Here is a 22,637-nt window from a genome sequence, read left to right as displayed (position 1 = left end):
TCATTCATTCAATCATTTATCTATATATATTCATTATTCAAGTTTAATTATGTATGTATTTCCATGGTATTTTACTTTCTTAAAAAAAATATTGTGTATGCATGGACCGGACAAATGGTGGATGAAAAAGTTATTTATACTTCACAAATTAAAGGAAAATTTTGAGCTATAAAGATTGTTGGATTTCATACATGACATAAATGTTTTATAGGACTGAATACAGAACACTTTGTTAATGACAGTTTCGTTAGCCCTTGACGCGTCATGTCACACCTAACTAGCAGAGTACATTAGAGGTGCTAGCTCCATGTGTCGACCAACACACGTGGAAGGGAGGATGGAATTTTGTGGATATAATCAACGCCTGTTATTCATGAGCTTCATGCTTGCACCTGTTTTTCGTGACTTCTAGTCACGCCAGATGTTACTTACCCTCATAAACTATATGTCCACGCCTATTATTCATTCTGTTTAGATCCTAACAAAAAAGAAATCTTTCAAATTGTATTTCTCGTTCGTAAAAATTGTATTTTTATGATTTGTTTTATATAAAGAATATATCCCTAACTTAATGATTACGATTCTCTATTCTCTTTTTCTATTTTGTTACTCAGTTACCAAGGATAAATTGTATGATAATTTTCTAATACCATTGATAATTAAATTAATCTCTGGTTTCCTATTATATATGTTTACGATTATTATTTTTATTTATTAATATTATTTGGAAACATTATTTATTAAAAAAATTTGGTATTTAAATAGTAGAAGTAGATCTGTTCTTCAGTAGACCTCGTGGGATTCCTTAAGACAAGAAGTATTTTTTGTTGCTCTATTTACATTGTGGATTAATGTAAATGTTTAAGTGTTTTGTTTTTTTCTCTAGAATTGCTCCACAAATCCTATAGGTAGAATCCTTATTTAAAATGTTCTAGATTATATATATATATATATCTATTGTATCGGAGTAAAACTTTAAATGTTGTTTGGATATTCTTTTGACAGGTTGTAGAGATTTCAGGTAGTTTAACTTACAGGAGAGATTTTGTTTAAATTTCTATAATAAGTTTAAATATTTTGTTAATACTAATAGTTGTTTAATACAAATGATGATTATAGGATGAGATTGAGCAATTATTATGTTAGATATTTTATAGATTTAGGCTTATAGAATATGAATTTTTTTATATTCCACCCACTCACACTTTAAAAGTTCATGTGACAATATCTTTAAGAAATTTGTTTTCCAAATAATTTTTAAATACCTCTCACGTTTTTATCAAAATCTTCGATAACTTTTAAGAGTTTTCAATTTTCTTCAAGAATCTTCATTGATCTTCAAAAATCTTCAGCATATATTCAAGCAAAATTTCTTCAAGTAGCTTCAATTATCTTTCGCATTTTTTCAAAATTCTTCAATAATCTTCAACCAATGTTCACGAAAAAATTCTTCAAGTAACTTCAATTATCTCTCACCTTTCTTGAAAATATGTTGACAATTTTTGAAAAAAAAAAAGTATGATAGATTAATAATTGAAGTTAGTTTGGGTGAATTTCCTTTTTATGAATGCTTGGCTTTAAAAGAAGGTTTGACTATTCCCAAAAAAAAAAGAAAGTGATAGCATACCTTTTTTTTTTCTTTTTGAACAAATTAAAAGTCAATATTTGATTAAGATAAAATGATAGAACATAAAACCCTACAAACTAAACCGCTAAAATATAAAACAAGGAAAACAGTGATAAGAGGAAGTAAACAGTTATAGACCCAACAAATAATCACTCAGAGAATCCATGAGTATTGACTATGACAAGCCAAGATTGAGAGCAACTATAAGAAGCAATCCCAAAGGAATGCAAATATACTTGAAGGAAAATTAGCTTATGATATTGATGCAACATGCCAGAACGTAATGGATTAATAACGATTGAGTCAGTGCAAGGGGAAACTACATTTATCTTCATTCTCTGACTTGGAAAAATTTGTAGCAATCCAAAAAGGTCTTAAACCAAACCATAGAGATTCAACCTGTTTGAAGTGACCTTATATGTGCCTTGTTGCCAATCCATCCATCATCTATGATAACAAACAGGTGCATATGGGATTAGATTGTGAACCTCTATACAAATATTATAAACAAAATAAAAAATTATGAATTATAGAATTTTTTATACAAATAAAATATTGCCAAGAGTCTCTTGATTCTATGCTATCTCATCTCCTTGAAAGGAGGAGATTATGTGTGGATTCCATACCTTATGTGGTTAAGGGTGGGTGGTTTTGAGTGTGTGCTAAGCACTCTTCTCTATGGGAAAGGAATAGAAAAAAATGATAATAAAATCTTTTTAAATTATATAAATGATAATTTAATTTTTTAAAATGTCATAATTTTACTGAAATCTCTGGAGATTCCTTTATCATTAAATTTTAAATTGAAAAGATCATTTTATTCTTATTGATAAATTATGATTTCTCATTCAATTCTTGCAACTCTTTGAATAAAAATTGTAATTATTTAAATAAAAGTTATGAATGTGGTTTGTTATCTCAAGAACTTATTTTTCAATAATAAAAATTACATTTGATAAATTATAATTTTTTATTCAATTCTTGTAATTCACATAATAAAAGTTGTTATTTCTTGATCAAAAGTTGTGATTGAGATTTATTTTTGAAAAAATTAATTTTTTAATCCTCCAACTTTTAAGTCACTTGTAACTCAGACCCTCAACTTTTAAATCACTTACAAATTAGTCCATTAACTTTTGTTAATTTTTTTTTATGTTAGCTTATATCTCATATTAATGAGTAAGAGGAAGGTATTTTAAAATAATGTGAGTATTTTTTATCCCTCTTATTTGATAAGAAATTTTTAAAAAAATTAAAAAATAAGGATCGAGTTATAGGTGAATCAAAAGTTGAGAGACTAAGTAGCAATGAGTTATAATTGAGGAATTGAGTCGTAGCGAGTCATAGTTGAGGGACTAAGTTACAAGTGAGTTAAAAGTTGAAGGATTAAAAGATTAATTTTTTCTTTTTTTCAATAACAGAAATTAGATTTGACAAGTTGTAATTTTTTTATTCAACTCTTATAATTTGAAAAATAAAAATTGTGATTCCTTAAATAAAAGTTGTGATTGGAGTTTGTTATTTTCAGTAAAGTTAAAATAATTTTTTATTTTAAAATTTATTGACACAAAGGTCTTTAAAAACTTTATTTAAATTATGATATTTTAAGAAATTAAACTATCATTTATATAATTTTAAAAAAATTATTATTATTTTTTTCAAAAGAATAGGTACGTAAGGGGATTGAATTCTCTCTTGGTAATATTTGCGATTTTCTACACTTACATTTCTTTAGGCCCCAGTTTCTAACAAAATTTGCTACCTATTTTAATGGAGCAGGCAAAAGTACAGGAAGTAAGAATAGAAGAAAATATATTGCCATATGTACGCGTGTGAGGTGAATTTGTATTTGATACTCCCTCAGTTTCTATTTTATCAAAAAAAAATTATACCACATAATTTAAAAAAATTAATTAATTATATTAATTATGTGAAAAACAAAAAAATTAAATTATAATACCTTTTATTAATTATGTTAATAAAACCTTCATCAACTTTTTCTTATAATTATAAATAATAAAATTATGAAAAATAATTCAAAAAGTTTGAAATAAATCTCTATTAAAAAATATGATTTTATTTATATTAAAAATAATAATTTTTTTATAAATAAAAAAAAAGGAGGGAGTACATTTCAAAAATAAACAAACAAACAAATAAATAAATAATATTTTTTTAATAAAAATACCTAGTGCAGTCCATGAGTCCAGTCTCTTTACTTCTTTTTGGCCTTTTCACTTTGCCTTTGCCTTTCCTTCGTTGCTCCGCCTTGCCGCTGAACAAGTTGCCATATTCAATACGACAGTACTTCCCCAATCCATATGTCTTTACAAGGATCCGATCATCTCCGTCGGCTTTGCTGCCGTCACCGTCACCACCTCCACCACCACTTGCACGGTGTGCCTTCTTACTGTGCCTTCCACAACCATTACTTTCACTGTCACTGTCACCGTCACCGACAAGGATCCAATATTGTAACTCCTCCTCCTCTTCTTCAAAATCCAGAGTCTCTCGTTCCCTTCCCCGTCGGAAACAATTCCAATGTGGGGGCTGCTGAACATGAAGAAGCCGATGGTGCTGCCGCCCAGTAAGATAGTTTTATCTTTGTTTTCCTCTCTCAATCCTCTCAATTTTTTCGCCATTTAATTGCTTGCTTGTTCTTTGTGTGATAAATTAGTTTATGTTATATAGAGAACGAGGTAAGGCACTTTGGCTGATTCTGCTCCAAAACAATATTTGATGGTGAAATACAACTCAATAGTAAAATGTATTTACTGCCTTGGAAGAAGTTCGATGTAGTAAAATAGAAGATAGAGGATTAGCACTTGAAGAACCTAGATGAATGGAATGAAGCCTTGATACTGAAGCTTATAGCGAATTAACGTTGGAAACGGTGAATTATGGCGTGGTAGATATTGAAATAGAAGATAAAACATAATTATGTTTCACCTCTTTGCGAAGTAATTATACTGATGGAAGTCGGGGTATTTTTATTAGTCTTTATGTGACTTTCTTGACTGGTGAGCGCTACTCTGTTCTGTAATGGTTTCATTACATCATAGTGAGAGGAAATTAGGAAGATTGAACTCAAAGGAATAAGAAAATGGTCAGGATCGTATGCTAAGCACCTTGACAGCACGAGGATATTCCTGAATGACAACTCACAGATATTGGTGGCTACTGGATATTACAAAATGCGAAAGAAATAAAAGGTTTTTCAGTAATGTTAGAGATTCCTTTTCTAGTAACGTTTTTACTAACTTGTACTGCTTTTGATTCCTATAGCGAGGATTATTCAGGATCTCTTGTGGGGTGGGCTCGGGAAGAGTAAAAGAAATCACTTGAGTCAGTCAGGAAGTTTGTTGGGAGTGGGAAGTATAAGGAGGATGTGATCTTGGGTATGATATAGCTTTGCTAGTGACCTGTGTTATTTGATGACCACGGCCCTCTCCATTTTTATATTTTTCCAAATAGGATTTGGAGTTTGCATACTTTGGATTTTGTTCTTGTAGCTTCTTCAATTTTCTGATTTAAATCCCGATTCCCAAAGTTTTCCCATGTCTAAATCTGTTTGGAATATCAATGCTCTCTCATGTAAAGGCTTTTATTTGGAGTTTGGACCTTAGTACTTGATAGAACTATTACATGATGCTTGCGCGATGTGTTATTGGAGTTCCAGTATAAACTTTAATGTTTCTACATGATGAAATGGCATGACATGACATGACAGATATGGAATGGACAGCTTCAATAAACATTGAGTCTGTCCAGATCATTCTCTAGATATTATATCCATTAACTTTGGGAGCAAGGGGCATTAAGGCATCTGGAAGAGTGCTGTTTTGGCAGACCTGTGGCGTTCATGCTTGGAACGGAACTCAAGTTTTATAAAAGATGTTTTTACAATCACATCTTTTGGAAAATAATTCCTTTTTTCACTTTTTGGCTTCCCTTTGGGTCTTAACAAGCAGTTACTTCTGCTTTCTAGGGTTTGGACACCCTTAGTGAGGCATGAATTCAGGGAGGATTAGTTAATGCTTGGTTTGCATCATGACTTGATAGGATTCCTTGTCTTTCTTGCTGAATTTTTTTTTTTTATTCTTGCAAAAAATTCTTCTTATAAAAATTACAGTCCCCAGGGGGAAAAAATCTTTAGATTGACATAAGTCCAAACTTGAATTATGGGAGAGGACCTTGAAGTCAAAGGGTTTCCACTTGAGTAGGAGTAAAGCGGAATGTATGCATTACAATTTTGATCAGAGATCAATCAATAATAATTTGTGAGTTAGATTGAGAAATCATATCATACCACAGGTGAAAAAGTTTAGATATTTTGAAGCAATTATTCAATGTGATGGTGAAATTAATGGGAATGTCGTATATAGGATACAAGTTAGGTGATTTAAATAGGAAAAGACAACAAGAATTATTTGTCATCAAAAGGTACCTAATAAATTTAAAGAGTAGTCTTATCAAAATGCTATATGATTAGTGATGTTATGTGGTAGTGAATTTTGGGTTTTAAAAGGGACAATAGGAGTATAAAGTTGGAGTAATAAAGATGAAAATGTTGAAATGGATGTGTAAGCATACACGAAAAGATAAAATTCAAAATAAGCATACACGAAAAAAGTGGGTGTGGCACCTATTAAGGGGAAGGTGTTAGAAAATTGTTTGAGATGGTTTGAACATATACAAAGAAGGCTGTGGGAAGCACCAGTACGGAGAGGGGAACAAATAGTCTTGGGCCCTGTAAAGAGGGGTAGAGGAAGACAAAAAAAACATTTATGAAAGTTATTGAACAAAGCTTCTTGATTAATAATATTCGTAAAAGCTTGGTTGATGATAAAGTATAATGAGGTTGTGGAATTCATATAGTCAACCCCATCTAATGGGATAAGTCTCGTTGTTGACATAACTTAGCCATGGTTGTTCTACTCAACAGTAGGAATAACTGAAGTTTGGTATACTTGCACACGAATTATGATTTGAGTCTGTTAGTCGTTTAAGGCGTTATTGTGTGACACTAGCATTCATTTATGATGATTAGGAAACTAACTCTGTGACTACAGCTTCCACAATACAGAGGGCTCCTGAACCTGAGATGCGTCCCTTAAGTTCCTGAATCTCCTTCCATGGCTGTCCAAGCTATGCCTTTGAGAGCCCTGAACTAGTCCATACTATGCATATCTTTTGCCATTGCACTGGAAAGCGATGTGGCTTTGATACCAGTTAGAATGTGATATAATCATTGGTGATAGGAAATAAGGAAGGAAAGAGAAAACTGAAATAGGAAGAAGAGAAACTCCTTAGATTACCATAAAATCAGAATCTAACTCTATAACAATGTAAAGCAAAGGAGAATCAACATGTGATCTGAATAATACTTCCATTCCTCAGAATTTCATCATACAGTACTTTCTTATATCTGACACACAACTGAAAATATTACACACCATCAACAATAGCTAACTAAAGGATAAGGACAAGACACATAACTACTACATAAAGACTTGACACGTGGGCTTAAGTCATAAAACCTCATGTTAGGACTGCCAACACATCAAGGAGGTTAAAAACAACTTTCTAATGTCCCTCTCTAGCACTAACCAAGCCTACATCGGTCATACTCTCCACTCCAGGCCTTTTCTTCCTTCTGCTGTGGGTAGTAATAGGTGGATTCTTTTCAACAAACGACGTATAGGCATTGTCGCCTATCAAAGTTCATTATTCCTTGCACGCCTTCTTCTCACTCTCTCTCTTCCTACATTAGGACGCTTTGTTGTTCATGCGGATTCAGCATACTTCTAAACTATTAACATAGCTTCACTCAAATAAAATAAAATAACATAGCTCTACACTTACTTTAAAAAAACTTAATGCAAGCACTACGTACACACATAAAACAGTTGAGAAACTCCTAAAACAACCGACAGATTCATAATTCATGTAAAACATACCTTATTGCCTCATTTTTTCTTGGTTGTCTTATTCTCTCTTTGGTATGACAAGCTTGTTCTTCATGGAACTATAACTACAATAAAAGTGGCAAGTAGGAGCTAGAGATTGGGTAAATGATGGGTATGTATTGGATAAAATCAAGAGACTGGAGAAGAAAGATTTGTCAGTATTTCAGTTGGCAATTTTAAGAGTTCATATTTTCGTCTCAGATAATTATCATGAAGCATTCCGATAGAAAAGTTTAAGATGCTAGGTGAATGGCTATCAGTAGTTTTTATTAATATCTTCAACACGCTCTTTGCTTGATGTGTGGATAAAGCTCAAACACTTTGTGCTGAATCTCAATTTTAATCAAGAGAATGAGAATAATAATGACTGAAGAACTGAAGATTACTTGGTTGTAGAGGCTTTCAACCTATTAAGTGAACGTCTTCTGCTCATTTTTTGTTGCTTTTTGGTTATAGAGGTTTACGAATAGCATTATTAAAATCTATGAAGAAATGTTTTCTGCTCATCTTTTATTGCATTTTGGATGTCGTGTATAGCTAGCCTACAATATCTCATTCTCACTTCATAATGCTTTGTTTAAACCGCATTTGTTCTTTCTTTCTTTTTTTATAAGGACACCGGGCCATGAAAAAATCACGCAAAAAGAAAACAAAATAGATGAAGTCGATGGCTTTTGTCTTTTTAATATTTGACTCCATTGAAGAAATAGATAGCTTCTCAACCTGATGCGTGGCTAGCCTTGCAATGACGTAATACTTACAAAATGCTATTTCATTCATTCCATCATCTACATATGCTCTCATCTACTTATTCGAACATAATTTTAAAGCTTATTTTCATACCTAATCTCATTCCTAATACCGATACCATAAAACTTAATACTTCGTACCAAACAGAGCCTTAATTTTCCAAAATACTTCTTTCCTGATTTTCCTAATTATCCTTGAATTGTTTCCTTATTATCCACCTAATTACCCTCGATCTGTCACACAAGCTAAATTCGAATGTTGTTGGTTGGCATGCAGCATCTCACAAGAGCAGGAGCATCTGCATCAAGATGAAGAAGAGGATGACGAGCCAATTTTCGTTCTAACTGACGAGTGGAGGGATTTCTTTGCAAAATCTGAAGCTCGAAGGCAACAAGGTGCTCCCTCCGTTCTTAAATATAAGCAAAACTTCCATATGGTTTGTGTTTTTTTTTTTTAAATTAAATTAGGGAAAAAATGAAGGATTAATCACAAGGATAGTTTTGTTCAAACTTTTTAATTTCAGACATAATTATTAAAGTTAATCAACTTTTTTAAATTGTGTGAGTTGGTTAAATTTTTTTATCTTTGAAAGCAGAAGTAGTTAATAACTCAATATTTCTTATGGATTCATTTGCCAACATTTATGGATGAAATCAACATTATTGCATTAAAAACAAAAAACAAAAAATAATTGTGCGCTTGTGATTATATGCCTGTCCTGAACTTAACTGGGTGGTCCAAAATGGAGCATGTCATCAAGGCACTTGAAGATGATTAGAATGACAGAGTTAGGCAGTTATTAATGAACTAATATCATACGTACCGACCATTTAATTTAATATTTTTATATAAATATCATGCAGAAAAGAAGCAACGGAAGAAGGGAAAGAAGTAAATATAGGAGATGGAAATGTTTTGACCAAGCATAGAGAGGAACATTTGTTAAGAGAAAACGGTTCCTCCACGGCTGATCAGGAGACTTCACAAGAGTACTTGATCAGGAATCAGGATCCTGCCATTGATTATGTGATATTTTTTTTGGTGATTCAAAGGAGGATCAATTGTTATGTTTGAAAAGGAATAGTGTTAATTTTGAAAAGGGATAGTGTTATTTTTTTAGTCATTTAGAGAGTAGTTTGAAAAGGAATAGTGTTAATTTTTCTGTGATTTTAGGATGAATGCTTGACTAATGGTAGTAGTTTGTCATGTTTTTTTTTTTTTAAGATATAATCATTTTGTAAATTACCACTGCACGTTAGTGATGCCAATATAAAAGGCAATCATGTATGAAAGCTCCCTCCCTCCCTCCCTCCTGCCTGAAATCATTATTTGGAAGTCATAGAAATTATACTTCTTTCATCCCAAATTATAAGACATTTTTAGATAAAATTTTATATATTCATAAATCTTATTAAATACACTTAACAATTTTATTTTTTCAAATAAAAATATAAAATTTTTAAAATATTCATCATTTAATATATTAAAAAGAAAAAGGATGGAAATTAATTATAGAGAGAGAAAGGGTAATATTAAAATTAGTGCATTTAATAAAACCTTAATCTATTCTAAGTGTCTTATATTTTAAAATAAAAAAATTCTTCAAAAACGTTTTATAATTTGAAATGAAGGGAGTATCTATAAGCAAGTCTTTTAAAATAAATTTGCATAAAACAATTTAAAATAGGATTGAAGGGTAATCCCTCAAAGAAACATTTAGTACCTTAAATATGTGGTAATTATTTCTTTTAACATTTGAAAATGGTGTTAAAAATTTAACTTTGACTGTTAGTTAATTTAAAAAGGAAGAATGATAGTTAGATTTTGAAACTCTAAATTAATAACAATTAAGTTCTCAATAATTTTTTTTTTGAAAAATTAGTTTAACATATCAATCCAAATAATTATAAATTTAGGAGTTTCAATTGCATATAAGTATTTAAGTATCAAATGTAATTTTTAGATTGTAATAAAAATTTTTGTTTGTAATTTTTGAAATTGATATTTATAATTCATTTTGTAGAAAATTTTGTTGGGAATTTAACTATGATTAATTTAGTGATTTGAGACCTAATTATTATTTTTCCATTTAAAAACTTTGAAAAAGGGCCTTAAAACTACAAAAAAGGCATAGAAAATTGCATATAGATGTTAGGATACAAATATTATTTTACCCATGTAGAATACTAAAATATAATTTTGACTAACCATTTTAATTAACTACCAAGTAATTAATAGATAATAGATCATAATTGCTAGCAACAATACTAATAAATAATTAAAAAAATGTTTTGAAAAAAATTACTCAAACACCTATGTTACATGTTAAAATTAATTATGAATCTAAAATCATATTTTCTTAAAGATATCCAAACACCTATTATACATGCTAAAATCAATTATGAATTCAAAATCATAATTTTTTTCAAAAATATCCGAACACCTTTTATTATGTCAAAATTAATTATGAATCAAAGAATATGATTTGTAAAATAATTTATATGATTTTTGGATAAATTTTTAGAAATGTATAATTAAAAATTGAATTGAAAAGCAGGTAGTGGTATCTTATGAGATAATCATAATTTTGAGTTCATAATTAATTTTGACATGTATGGAGGTGTTTAGATATTTTTAAGAAAACTATAGTTTTGAATTTATAATTAATTTTGACATATATATTGGGTATTTGGATATTTTTTTGAAAATATAATTTTGGATTCATAATCGATTCTACAATGTAGCAGGTGTGTTTGGATATATGTTTACAAAACTATGATTTTACCTTATTTTTAATCTTGCTTTTTAATTTTGCTTTTCAATTCTGATTAAAATCTATCTTATCAATTAATTTTATTAATCAACTATATGCCACATAACATAATTATATTTCAAATCAATCATATTAATCAATTTTTTTCATAATCAATTATATTTAATTGAAATCCAAACACACTGGTTAGGATACAAATATTATTTTACCCATGTAAAATACTAAAATATAATTTTGACCGGTCATTTTAATTAACTACCAAGTGATTAACATATCATAATTGCTAGCAACAACATCAATAAATAATTAAAAAATATATTTATTTTAATAATATTTTATTAGAATATTAATAATTTAATATAGATGTATGTATAATAAGTTTATTATTGTCATTTACAAGTCATAACACATAATTTATAAGTTAACTTTTAAAATTTAAAAATAAATTAAATGGAAATTTCACCTTTGAACCATACAGTTAAAAACATTTAGGATTCTAAACTCATTTTTATACAATATTTTTTTAAAATTTTAAAAACGATAAAATATAATCCCTAACTCATTTTTATACAATATTTTTTTAAAATTTTAAAAACGATAAAATATAATCCCTACCATTAACAACAGTGATTTACCAAAAAGGAAAATCACAGGAAAGGACTTCCAAATTTATAGAAAAAGAACAAAAAATTATAAAAAAAAGACCAAAAAAATTACATAAAATGGCCATACTATTTTCAAAAGTTGAAGAAAAATACTACATTAAAAATGAGTTTGAAATCCAGATGCTCTTGAACATATAATTTAAAACCCAATTCAACATTTATCCTTTAAAAATTCTCTAAAAATTTACAACTTAATATATTATTCATTTATAAATGAAAGAATTTTTTATAATAACTGTAAACTTTTAAAGAAAGACTTATAAATTTTGGAAGACTAATAAATTATAACATTATTTTAAAAACTTAATCAATATTACTTTTCTTATAAGAAACTTTTTTATAATTTTTAACATTCTTTTCTATAATTTTTTTGAATCATCTAACAGTTAAAGTTGACTTTTTTAATAACAAAATGTGCAATGCATCATTTTTAAATATTAAAGGGAAAAATTACATCATATATAAATTTAAAATATTAAAAAAAGACTGTACTGTTCAAAAATTATAAAATAGTCTATTCATTCCTTTAACTTCATGCAATACATAAGATCCCACATATAATTCTCTAACAAAACAACACGCTTCAGCTTGAATGAAATGAAAGTCACAGATCACTGACATTCTATTTCTGGCTTTCTACAAGTTAAAACCAATCCAGTAATCTGTGGTCTCACATTTAATCATTTTGAGCTCACTAGTGATGACTTTCAGAGAATGTTCTAAAGCATAACATGCCCTTGAAAGTTCACTAGAAGATGACCTTTTATGTAGAGGAAGCTATGGCAAAGAATTGTGCATAGCTCTGGGATTAGATTTTCCTTCCACATGATTTATTATTAATAACTCAACTAAAGAAGACACAGCTTTTAAGACCTGGAGCCCAGCTTGTTGAGAGCAGCATTGATCCTCTCGTCTGTGAACATTCGATTGCTTTCATAGAAATCAAGAATCTCCATTGATATATTTTTCACCTGTCAAAAGAACAATACCAGATTTCACCACTTAGCTGTTATTGAAGATCAATGGCATGTTTGGTATCCTGTTTCCAGAACAGTTTTTCATTTTGAAAAACAAAAACCTATTTAAAAATGTGTTTTCTATTAGTCTGGACGAATAGTGGCAATACCCCAAGGTTTTCCAAGATAACAGAAGATGGAATAAGAAAAAAAATGTGTTTTCTATTATTTGTCCTAAAAGACAAGAAAATTAGAAGTTGTTCCAGAAAACCAAAAAACCAAAACATCTTTCGAAATTTAGGCCAAAAAAAAAAAACCATCTTTTGAATGTTTTGTTCCTTTTTATTCTGCAAAATTAGAGAAAAGATAGAAAACATTATGTTTTTATTAATGACAATTATGTTAAAAAAGTAAACAATTCTTTAGATATGTTTTTCATAATAATGATTCAAACAGATTTTTTTTTTTCCACTTTCCGTTTCCAAAATGAGTTCCAAAAAATTACTTTACATAATTATTTTATATTAATGTAGAGATAGAGAATAGAATCAAACAAGCCCCAAGTTTTCAGGACACTGCCAAGACAATTGTAAGGAAGTGGGTGAGCTGTGTTTCTACATTTTTTTTTCCAAGAATTCTGCCTGTCTCTGAAAAATCACAACAAAATCTGAATTTCAAATGCAGCTGATAAGGAAGAAATTGAAGCATACTAGAAACTCACCCTCTTCAGACAACAATAACCTTATAATAAAAACAAGAAGTTTTCTTTTTCAAAAAAAAAAATCTCAAAACATGAATAATATTGACAAATGGCCAAAGCTAAACTGATTTTCCATTATTATTCTAATGGGAAGAAGTAAATTTTCGAAAAATGATTTACAGAAAAACAACATATCCAGTGAAACAGGCCTCAAGTGTAACTCCGATAAATTAATTCAGCAACAGAATAAAGGGGCTATAAGATGATGAGACATTATTCAAGCTTCGCATTTGGCTGACAATTAACTGACAGTCCGATGAACTAAACAGTTTGATAATCCTAGACCACAAATTAACTGTAAGAAACAGCATTGTTATTTCCTCGACCAAGCCCCTTTACCAATCTCCCCACCCTCCAAAAATGAAAGCCCAGCCACTTCGTAATTTATCAGGACCATATTTCTATGTTCAGCATTTTCTGACAATAATATATTTTTGGGAAAACATAATTATTGGTCCCTATAGTTTTAATGTGTTTTGATATAGGTCTTTATAGTTTTTTTCATTGTTCCAAATCCCTTTCGTTTATCCTGTCTGTAAAAATCCCTCTATTTTTTTAATATACCCAGAAAGACGAAGAGGTGACAATAATAGAATCAAATATGCTGACATGTGACTAATACCGTTAGTCCATGTTGAGGTGGAATTACGATTCAACAAATTAACAACACTGTCCACCCCATTTTGTTTCATGTTTCATGTTTCAATCTGTTGAATCATAATTCTACCTCAGTACAAATTAACAACGTTAGTCACAAATTAACATATTTAACATCGTTAATGTCACCTTATCATTCTCTTAAATATATTCAAAAATAGGACTAACATTGCAAACAGGATAAACTAGAGAGACCTAAAGCAACGAAAAAAATTAATAGAATATGTTAAAACTACAAGGACCAATAGTTATGCTTTCCCAATATTTTTAATGAATTCAAGACAGAAACTAAATTGAAAATAGGAAAACTCCTTCCATGATGCCAAGTTTTCGAGTTTAAGTATCAGGCTACCATGTTTCAAGTTTTCAAGAAAAAAGTTTGCACTAGACGTGATCAAGAAAATGTGTAAAAGAGAAGGAAAAATTACAAGCAACAAAGTGCATACATGTAAATCTAATGAAATACTCACCACATTCATATCAACACGAAGTTCTTCAAACCAAGCAGTGGTGTCTTTCTCCCTGAGCACACTAGCAATGTATAAGCATGCTAAAGCAATCAGATGTGGAGGATGCACAAGAATTAGGTCCATCTTGTAGGTGTCATTTATAAGTCCCCTGTGGGCATCAACAATTTCTGTTTATGACATGGTATATTAATATAAAAGGAGCAGTGATAATCACAAGATAATGCTTTTCTTAAGAAAAGAAAAAAAAAATCCTTCAACACAAAAAATAAGCAAAAGAAAACATTAGCTCAAGCAATCAGCGTGGCTGACCATTATGATAATTGGTGAACGCCAAAAGCATCAGCAAGATGTGTGCGTGTGTCTTTCTTCTATATATGTAAGATAAAAAAATTATTAAAGAGGAAAAACTACAATATGGAGAATAATACAGTTGGCACTTTGCAACAAGATCAAATAATGCAAAACAAGGTTTTATTACTTGCTGGCAAAAGGAAAAAAAATAACCATGTTTTCTGGTACAAAGATACTCACAGAATCCTACTTCAAGGGAAAGAAATGCCCAAAAACCAAAATGCCATAATATCAAAAAGATAGTAAGATCATAAAATTAAAATCAATATTTAATTTAGATCTTCATATGCTAGAGACTACTAGGGTTATTTGGGAATGTGAAATCGTAAGATCTTTGAAGTTTAGACCTAGATGTTGGCTACCTTGGATAAGACAACCTTCAAAAACAAAGAAACCAAAAGATATAGAGATAAAGGACCTAAAAGATATAACAAAGCTATCCTATCTCTCTGCATATAACGAGTGGAATCAGCTTTTGTTTTTGTCCCTTTTTTTTTTTTTGGGTCTACACTCCAAGGAGAAACTTTGAACACAACCCTACAGGGAAGGTAGGAAAAATAAGTATATGCTTTATCCAGGAAACTTTCAATGCCAATGCCTTTGACGTTTTCTCCTTTGCAAACAAGCAACAGCCAAATGTAAAATCATGGTGACTGGAGAAAGCATGCAACAGAGGGGAGAGGCAAGAAAAAAGGGAAAATTATCAAAATGAAAAAAAAAGGAAAGAAAAAAACTGGCCATAAGCTACTCCAATAATTTCAAAATCAATGAATTCTCACCATGTTATTTGAGTCATGCTGATATCATTCAACCCAGCATCCTGGAGCAACCTGGAGAAAAATCACAACGATAACAATAAACAAACACCAAATGGAACTGCAAGAGATTATGAAGACTATAGGACCAATTATGCAGTCAACTTCAGTTAACTTAGGATCTGTGTTAGTTAACCAACTGATTATTGGTATTTATTCAGCTTGTAGATTTGAGAAGGGAAAGGCTTGAAAGATCAAGCAAATTCTAAGGTCAAGCCAGCAACGAAGACAGAGATATAATTCCAATATACAAGGTAAAGGATATGGTCTTAGGTGTGGCTCAATCATGAATAAGAATCTGTGCAACTATTACCATATCAGAGTATAATCAGAATGATGTGCTAATCCCATGAAGTAAACATCTAAGGTAAAAGCTCTTAAGAAGATCCACATTGCAGTAATAATCCATATGGCGTTTCAATTCTCCATTTCTACAGTGTACTAGTGTTTAATTCCGCCGATCTGCTACTGCTATTGGACATCCCCCCCACCTCCCCAAAAGAAGGGGAAAAGAAAAGAAAGAAGGAAAAGCTTCCCAGTGATTTTAAAAGATCTCATCTTCTATAAAGTCCTAGACTAAGGCAGAAATAATTGCTCTAAAATCACTTTGATGAAGAAGCTGATATAAATTAGGTAAAAGAAAGCTAGAGCCCCATTGTGCGAACAGACACTACAAGGGTATGAGAAATTGGAGTTGGAAATCAGACGAGCAAGAGACATTAACTATCTTCTAAGTCAGCTGAATGCTAGATCTATCTTCCCCGCCACCATAGTTGTAGGCAAACTTCAATCAAGGACATATATGACATGCTCTTCTAGACCTAGCTAGCTCTGTTTCTAGAATTTAAATTTCAACAAAAAGACTAAATGTGTCATTGAATCATCTAATTACAAAATTACCAAGGATTTAATTTAACAAATAAAGGGTCAGATTCGAAGGGTTATTTGCATATTTTACCTTAATTTGAAGAGGTGTGTTTGTAAAATAAACAAGTAAGCTGATCAATTACTTACTGAGACAATGAACGATAAGGGTGGAAAACAACCAAGTAATAGTTAAGTGCCTCCAAAATCTTCATTTCCATTTCAAGTATGTCCTTGATCTCAAATCGGTACTTGTCATCAGAATCTGCAAAAACAATAATGTTGTCATTTCAGCAAAATGGGCATTTTTAATGTTAAAGAGAAGTTTCAAGATAAAAATAACTCACTTTTCACTTTAGAACTAGCCAGGAGAGGGGGGAAGAGGGGGAGAAGGAGAAATAAAGTAAGTGCTCACATAATTTTTTAATGTAAAATACAAGCAACCTAGCCTGCACTGTGCTTTCTTCTGCTTTTGATGCCAGGTACAAGCAGGTTGGAGCCACCAGACGTGGATCATACTCACTCATACTCTTTCTGAAAGTGCACGTGCAGTTAGGACTTTATACTCTCGGTGGGCTTGAATAAAAAATGTAAAATAGAGCAACCCAAAAAGCCAGACAAAGCACAAAGGCATTCAAAACTTCTAAATCAAAATGTCAATTCAAAAGTAGGAGATTGAAACAACTAATGAGGAAACATAAATTCAGGAAAAAGGATTGTGATGGAAAGCAACTGCAGAAAGATAAATATGTTTTGCAAAATGACTAGAAGCATATCTATAGATAAGAGAGAGTATGAAAAGGAGCGCTGGTTTCCCACCATTGAAACCACTTAAGTGCCTTGCCTTCTAGACCAACGGCCAAAATTAGTTTCTCTTCCTCCTAAATACCATCACCGCATGAATAACTCTTAACCTTAAACAACCGCCCGATAGGGTCCTTACCAGGGAATATAGGTAGCACCCAGTGTCAGTACTCAACCATCATAACAGACACATTTTGAGTCACCTACACAAGATGAGTCATGTCTTTTAAGCTCGTCAATGAATTTTGTTAAGCACCAGCCATCAACTTCCCCCTAGATTTGAATTGATGACCATCCAATCCTAGCGGGTCGTAAGGCCATAGCATTACTGTCTTGACTAACATTAAGGGGCCGTTGAATTGGAAGAATGTATTTAGAAGGAAAGGAAAGGAAAGGAAGAGAAAGGAAAAATGCCAACTGCTGACACATTTGATAAATTTATAATTACCAAACGTTTAGAAGGAAATAGAAAAGAAAGGATGGAAAGAAAGATTTGGCACGAAATGGAAAGGAAAATGGCTTGATGGGTAAATTTATGTTTGGTTGGATGAAAATAATCATGTGATGGAGAGAAAGTCAATATGAATGACTATAGTACCTTTATTATAAAAGTTTTATAAAACAATTGACTTTAATTATGATCAATACTAAGATATATTAATATATTTATACTTTAAAATCATTAATAATTAATAAATTGTAATAAAACAGGTCGTTTAGTTCAAAATACCTATTTTAGTCATTATTATTAATATTAATAATAAAATATGTCAAAATAATTATTTATAACATCATTACCATTAAAACATAATAAAAGAAGTCGTTTTAATTATGAATAATAAAGAAAATTATTTTTTATTAAAAAATTCATTTCTATCTTTTTATTATGAAAATTTCCAAATTAATAATTATTAAAATTATATAACTAAAATCTAAAACCACTAGAACTTAAAAAATAAAACAGAGAATAAAAAACAAACAATATAAGATACAATGATATTAATAATGTAACTGCAGTAGCTGGTGTAAGCAATATCTCACACTGCCCCTCAAGTCTGAATACCTTGTGTAAACACGTCTCATGTATGTAACTGCAGTAGCAACAACCCTGAAAGATTGACCAAAATATTAATGATTGCAGTGACATTTTGCACAAAAAAGACAAATGATATTACATGAGATTTTCACTTACAAAATCCTCTCAATTTTATCAAAATCAAGAATATAGTAGAAAAATCATTTCAAATCATTTTACTTGATAAAGGGATATAACTTAAGTTTGACATGCATGTAAATTCAAGCAATGGATAGAGAAATTCTTCTGAGATGATCTATCATAATATGTCAGAGTTTCTACCCTTTCAACCATCATTTCACAAGTGTATCATGGTTGCTTTTTTAAATTTGATGACCCTCACATTAGCATCCATTTCATTTAAAGTGATATAAGAGAGTAAAATATATTAAGTTCCTAATCTACTCCAACCCCGACACAAGACACAACCTTTAATTGCCTTTACCACAAATGAAACAACTTAAAAGCAAAAACGACAGTTAACTGTATATAAATTAACAGGGTCAAAATAATATACTCAATTATAACAATTGTCAAACCACCCAGTAAGGCGGCATACTCAATATTTATCATGTTCATGTCCCCATTAACTTCTTGTTCAGTTACTTCACTCATGTATCCCCCACCCTTTTTCAAGGGGTTTCAAAATTCAAACATGACCTACTTTGACAAAAAATCGTCAAGGAGAAATTCAAGCATTGAAGAAGTATATGAACAGGGAAAAAAAGGAAAGAAATATGAAGCAAAAACAAAGAAGGAACAGAAGTTTAGCTATTCCTCACACCAAGGCCTCTTCTTCAAAATAGAATCTCCCCTTGAAATGGAATGAAACTAAAACAATTCCTCCACAGTATAAATATTTACATAGAAATCTACAATATTTTACTATTGTTGATATACAGCTGGAATTACAAAATCTTAAAATAGACAGTAATTTTAAAAAAAGAAGAAACAAGAGCCATAGCTTATAACAGAACAGTATAGACATCTTTTATATGTTCGTCTTATTGAAACAAATGTAGAGTGTAACTTTACTGCAAGTTTGATTGATGAAAGATCGCATTAATCCAAACAAGGGAAAAAGGGAACTACTGATTACTTAATTACCATTGACAGCAGGCAGTCAAACTCTACAGTCTACCCCACATCATATGTTTCCATGTTGAACATCACATATCTTTAATTTTTTTTTTGTATTAAATGAACTCATGTGATTAACAAGGATTAGATCAAAACAACCAGCTACCATGTATCCCTAAAATTTTCAATGATGACTTAGTCTTGAACCAACACGCAATAGCAACAAGCTTGATTCACATAAAGGTTGTCATATGCATAATATTCAAGTATTGGAATTCCATGATAACATGCACAAAGCAGTGAAGACATTAGCAATGCTCTAAGAGATCAGCATACAAATGGTCTTGGCCATGAAGTGACAAAGTTGCACAAATTCAAGCATGTAAGGTAACAAACACAAGGATCAAAAGCATGAAAAAAATCCAGCACTGAAGTTCTTTTACATAAAGTGAAATAAAATAAAAATGTCCAAACTATTCTCAATGAAATTATTAGGCAAACTGTGACAGCATAAGCAGATTAAAAAAAAGTAAAGATTGGGTAATTCAGCTCGCACCTCTGCCTAACTTTAACATTTTGAGCCAATTTTGAGATATCTGCACAGAGAAGAAAAAGAAGCAGAAATTCATTAGAAGTAAACAATGACAGATCAAGCTAGCAAATAAAATAGTGTCATGAAATTCATACTAACTCCTTCTCATGGTTTATTTTGACTAAGAAGCTAGGGAGAAAATAGAGGAGTTCAAAATTTTCAAATAACTATCTATTAACTTAAACTTCTATTTTTTAGGGTGAGGTTTGGAATACCAAAGAAACCAAACATTTGTTTTCCCATACCAGACTCCATAAATTTCTTTCAAAGTCCCAAACACTAGAATAAGCAAAGAAAATCCATAGAAGACTTGAGTGACTTTAGGGAATAGTGATCAATACGAAAGTTTCCATCAGAAATAGAGATCAGTCCATTACACACAAACCAAAGGCTGTTAACATCAGCAAAAACAGCTAGAGCTAACTGTGAAGTTAGCATCAGTCACCATATAGCAAGTAAAATAACAATAGCGAAAATGAAAATTTAAACAAAAGCTGAAATGAAATGCTGACAGAACAAAAGAGAATCAAATTGCACATGGACCTCCGGGATTACAGAAAGACAAGGATAGACAGGAAAGGGGAGCTTACAATTAGCCATGTGCATCTTTATGAGCTTAAAATCCTCAAGTGTGATACCCTTTTCCTTGTCGAGTGGGTTTACCCTATCCACATCTTCTTGGTCTACAAGCTGCTTACTGCAAGGTGCATAGCCAAACCCTATTAATAGATGGCATAGGAGAAGAGGAAGGGGCGGGCGAACAACAGAAGGATAGAACAAAGAATAGAAAGATATTGGAAATGAAACATACTAATGAGACGATGTCCAAAAGTTGGTAGCCATTTCTTCCGCAGAAATTATAGAAACGCGGTATGAGGAAATGAGGATAGAAAGGCTGTACAATATAAAGCAAACAATTAAAACAGGAAATACCACAATGATTATACCAGTTATTTCAGAAGGACCCAGCACTTCACTGATCTAGATGAATTGACATGCTAATAAAATAAAAGAAACAATATTACTGAGTTCGAGCAAAGGATACGAATGAAATAAGAATAGGCCTCGATTACCCTGTCAGGTGTTTCCGTTTCCTTCATTTTTTTTTTTAAAATTTGAAAAACGAAAACGGGGAAACAAAAGAGTAAAGTGCAAATTTCAGTTATACAGATAAAGAGAACTTCCCAAAACTGAGCGAAAGAATGCTATCAGAAGACACCAGCAATACTCGGATGTAAAGAACCCAGAAATTAATGAACAAAGAAAGACAAAAACAAAATACCAATATCAACGTTCTCTATACAGGAAATTGAAGGATCCAAACAATCTGCTGAAGATTAAATTTCCCTGAATCTATCACCAATTAATCTCCTCCGAGTTATGAAGACTATTGACTACGGCGACCATCAATCAGTTGAGAAGGGGCCAAAGAAAAGGAACAGAACAAGCCGCTCAAGACAAAGCAAATCAGAAAAACAGGCACAGTTGAGAAACCAATTAACTTGCAAATGGACCAGAACAAAACAAAACAACTGTCATTAGCTCGACGATGAAATATCTGCGACTTCCTATGGAATATGGATTGCGCATTCCAAAGCTCGATAGAAAAAATGAGTATTAAAGACCTCCAATAACACAAAGACCAAAATACCCTGTATTAAAAGGGTGTATATATATATATGTATGTATGTATGTATAAAGTATAAACCAAGCCCATTTGTTTACCATCGTGGAAGGCGTAGTTCCCGTCGTTCCTCGCCACAACCGTCAAGAAGACAAGAAGTCCGACGAAACACATCGTTCCCTCCAAGGAAGCACTGCAACAAGTTGAAGCACACGGTAGAAGAATAAACTCGATCGGGTTCACCAAACAGATCAGATCAGAGGAAGCGCAGAGAAAGAGTCAGATTGAGAGATGAGATACTCAGACTTGAAGGAGATCGACGGAGGAGTGAGGAGGCGCTTCTCCGACGACATAACGGTGACAGTTTTGTTTTGTATCATTGTATGTGAATTCTAAGCTCATCAGGCGCACCCTTGGCTTCCATTTCTACTTCATTTAACCTCTCTTCTCTCTCTTTCCTAGTTAGATGAATTGATCTGCAAAAATCATCTAAAGTATCCAATCAGTTCTCTTGAAAGCTAAGCCTATTTCGGAGCTTCCAAGAGTTTTTTGAGCAATTTATTACGGCGGAGGCAAATAAGATTCTGATAAGTGAGGGCGTTGATTGTTCTTCCACTTCCTCTATTCTATTCATTAGTTTCCTTCTCTTATGATTTGAGAATTTCGTACTGTTAACGTGTTTAATTTCTTTTGTGTGAAGCTCAATCATGGATGTGGAGAAGTCTAATTAGCCATAACGATTGACTTTCTCTTTATTCTTCGGTTTGATCCATCAATTATATTTATCTTTATTCGCTTTTTTCGT

General features: G+C 31.4%; 2 protein-coding genes across 3 annotated transcripts; one reads left to right on the top strand and one right to left on the bottom strand.

Moving 5' to 3' along the window:
- The first annotated feature begins 3,863 nt into the window (after positions 1-3,863).
- Positions 3,864-9,638, top strand: LOC129295849 (uncharacterized). Its single transcript, XM_054934438.1, has 3 exons — positions 3,864-4,214; positions 8,623-8,741; positions 9,210-9,638. Exons 1-3 carry the CDS (start codon positions 3,949-3,951, stop codon positions 9,239-9,241), a joined length of 417 nt encoding a protein of 138 aa, XP_054790413.1. The 5' UTR covers positions 3,864-3,948; the 3' UTR covers positions 9,242-9,638.
- A 2,638-nt stretch (positions 9,639-12,276) lies between these two features.
- Positions 12,277-22,484, bottom strand: LOC129295848 (cyclin-C1-2-like). 2 transcript variants are annotated; one of them, XM_054934436.1, is made up of 10 exons: positions 21,934-22,484; positions 21,020-21,103; positions 20,799-20,905; positions 20,173-20,212; positions 18,525-18,569; positions 17,073-17,191; positions 16,808-16,922; positions 15,758-15,808; positions 14,628-14,775; positions 12,277-12,755 (listed from the first exon to the last, which is right to left on the bottom strand). In XM_054934436.1, exons 2-10 carry the CDS (start codon positions 21,049-21,051, stop codon positions 12,651-12,653), a joined length of 762 nt encoding a protein of 253 aa, XP_054790411.1. In that variant the 5' UTR covers positions 21,052-21,103; positions 21,934-22,484; the 3' UTR covers positions 12,277-12,650. The 2 variants fall into 2 exon arrangements, with proteins under 2 accessions (XP_054790411.1, XP_054790410.1); XM_054934435.1 differs by lacking the exon at positions 21,934-22,484 and adding an exon at positions 21,491-21,821.
- Between the last annotated feature and the right edge of the window lie 153 nt (positions 22,485-22,637).

The sequence above is a fragment of the Prosopis cineraria genome, unplaced genomic scaffold (assembly GCF_029017545.1).
Source record: "Prosopis cineraria cultivar Desert tree isolate PC_DT_omini unplaced genomic scaffold, ASM2901754v1 PC201, whole genome shotgun sequence".
Classification (NCBI taxonomy): domain Eukaryota; kingdom Viridiplantae; phylum Streptophyta; class Magnoliopsida; order Fabales; family Fabaceae; genus Prosopis; species Prosopis cineraria.
The sequence above is the reverse complement of the archived record's forward strand: the minus strand, read 5'-3'. Positions and strand labels throughout refer to the sequence as shown.

What these genes read in the sequence shown, in the direction of transcription:
- LOC129295849 (XM_054934438.1), top strand. Translation starts at nt 3,949, where the DNA reads ATGTCTTTACAAGGATCCGATCATCTCCGTCGGCTTTGCTGCCGTCAC. An exon ending in GCCGATGGTGCTGCCGCCCA is followed by an intron (nt 4,215 to 8,622) that starts GTAAGATAGTTT and finishes GTTGGCATGCAG; the next exon opens with CATCTCACAAGAGCAGGAGC. An exon ending in TGAAGCTCGAAGGCAACAAG is followed by an intron (nt 8,742 to 9,209) that starts GTGCTCCCTCCG and finishes AATATCATGCAG; the next exon opens with AAAAGAAGCAACGGAAGAAG.
- LOC129295848 (XM_054934436.1), bottom strand. Translation starts at nt 21,051, where the DNA reads ATGGCTACCAACTTTTGGACATCGTCTCATTA. An exon ending in TTTTGGACATCGTCTCATTA is followed by an intron (nt 20,906 to 21,019) that starts GTATGTTTCATT and finishes TGCACCTTGCAG; the next exon opens with TAAGCAGCTTGTAGACCAAG. An exon ending in AAAGATGCACATGGCTAATT is followed by an intron (nt 20,213 to 20,798) that starts GTAAGCTCCCCT and finishes TTCTCTGTGCAG; the next exon opens with ATATCTCAAAATTGGCTCAA.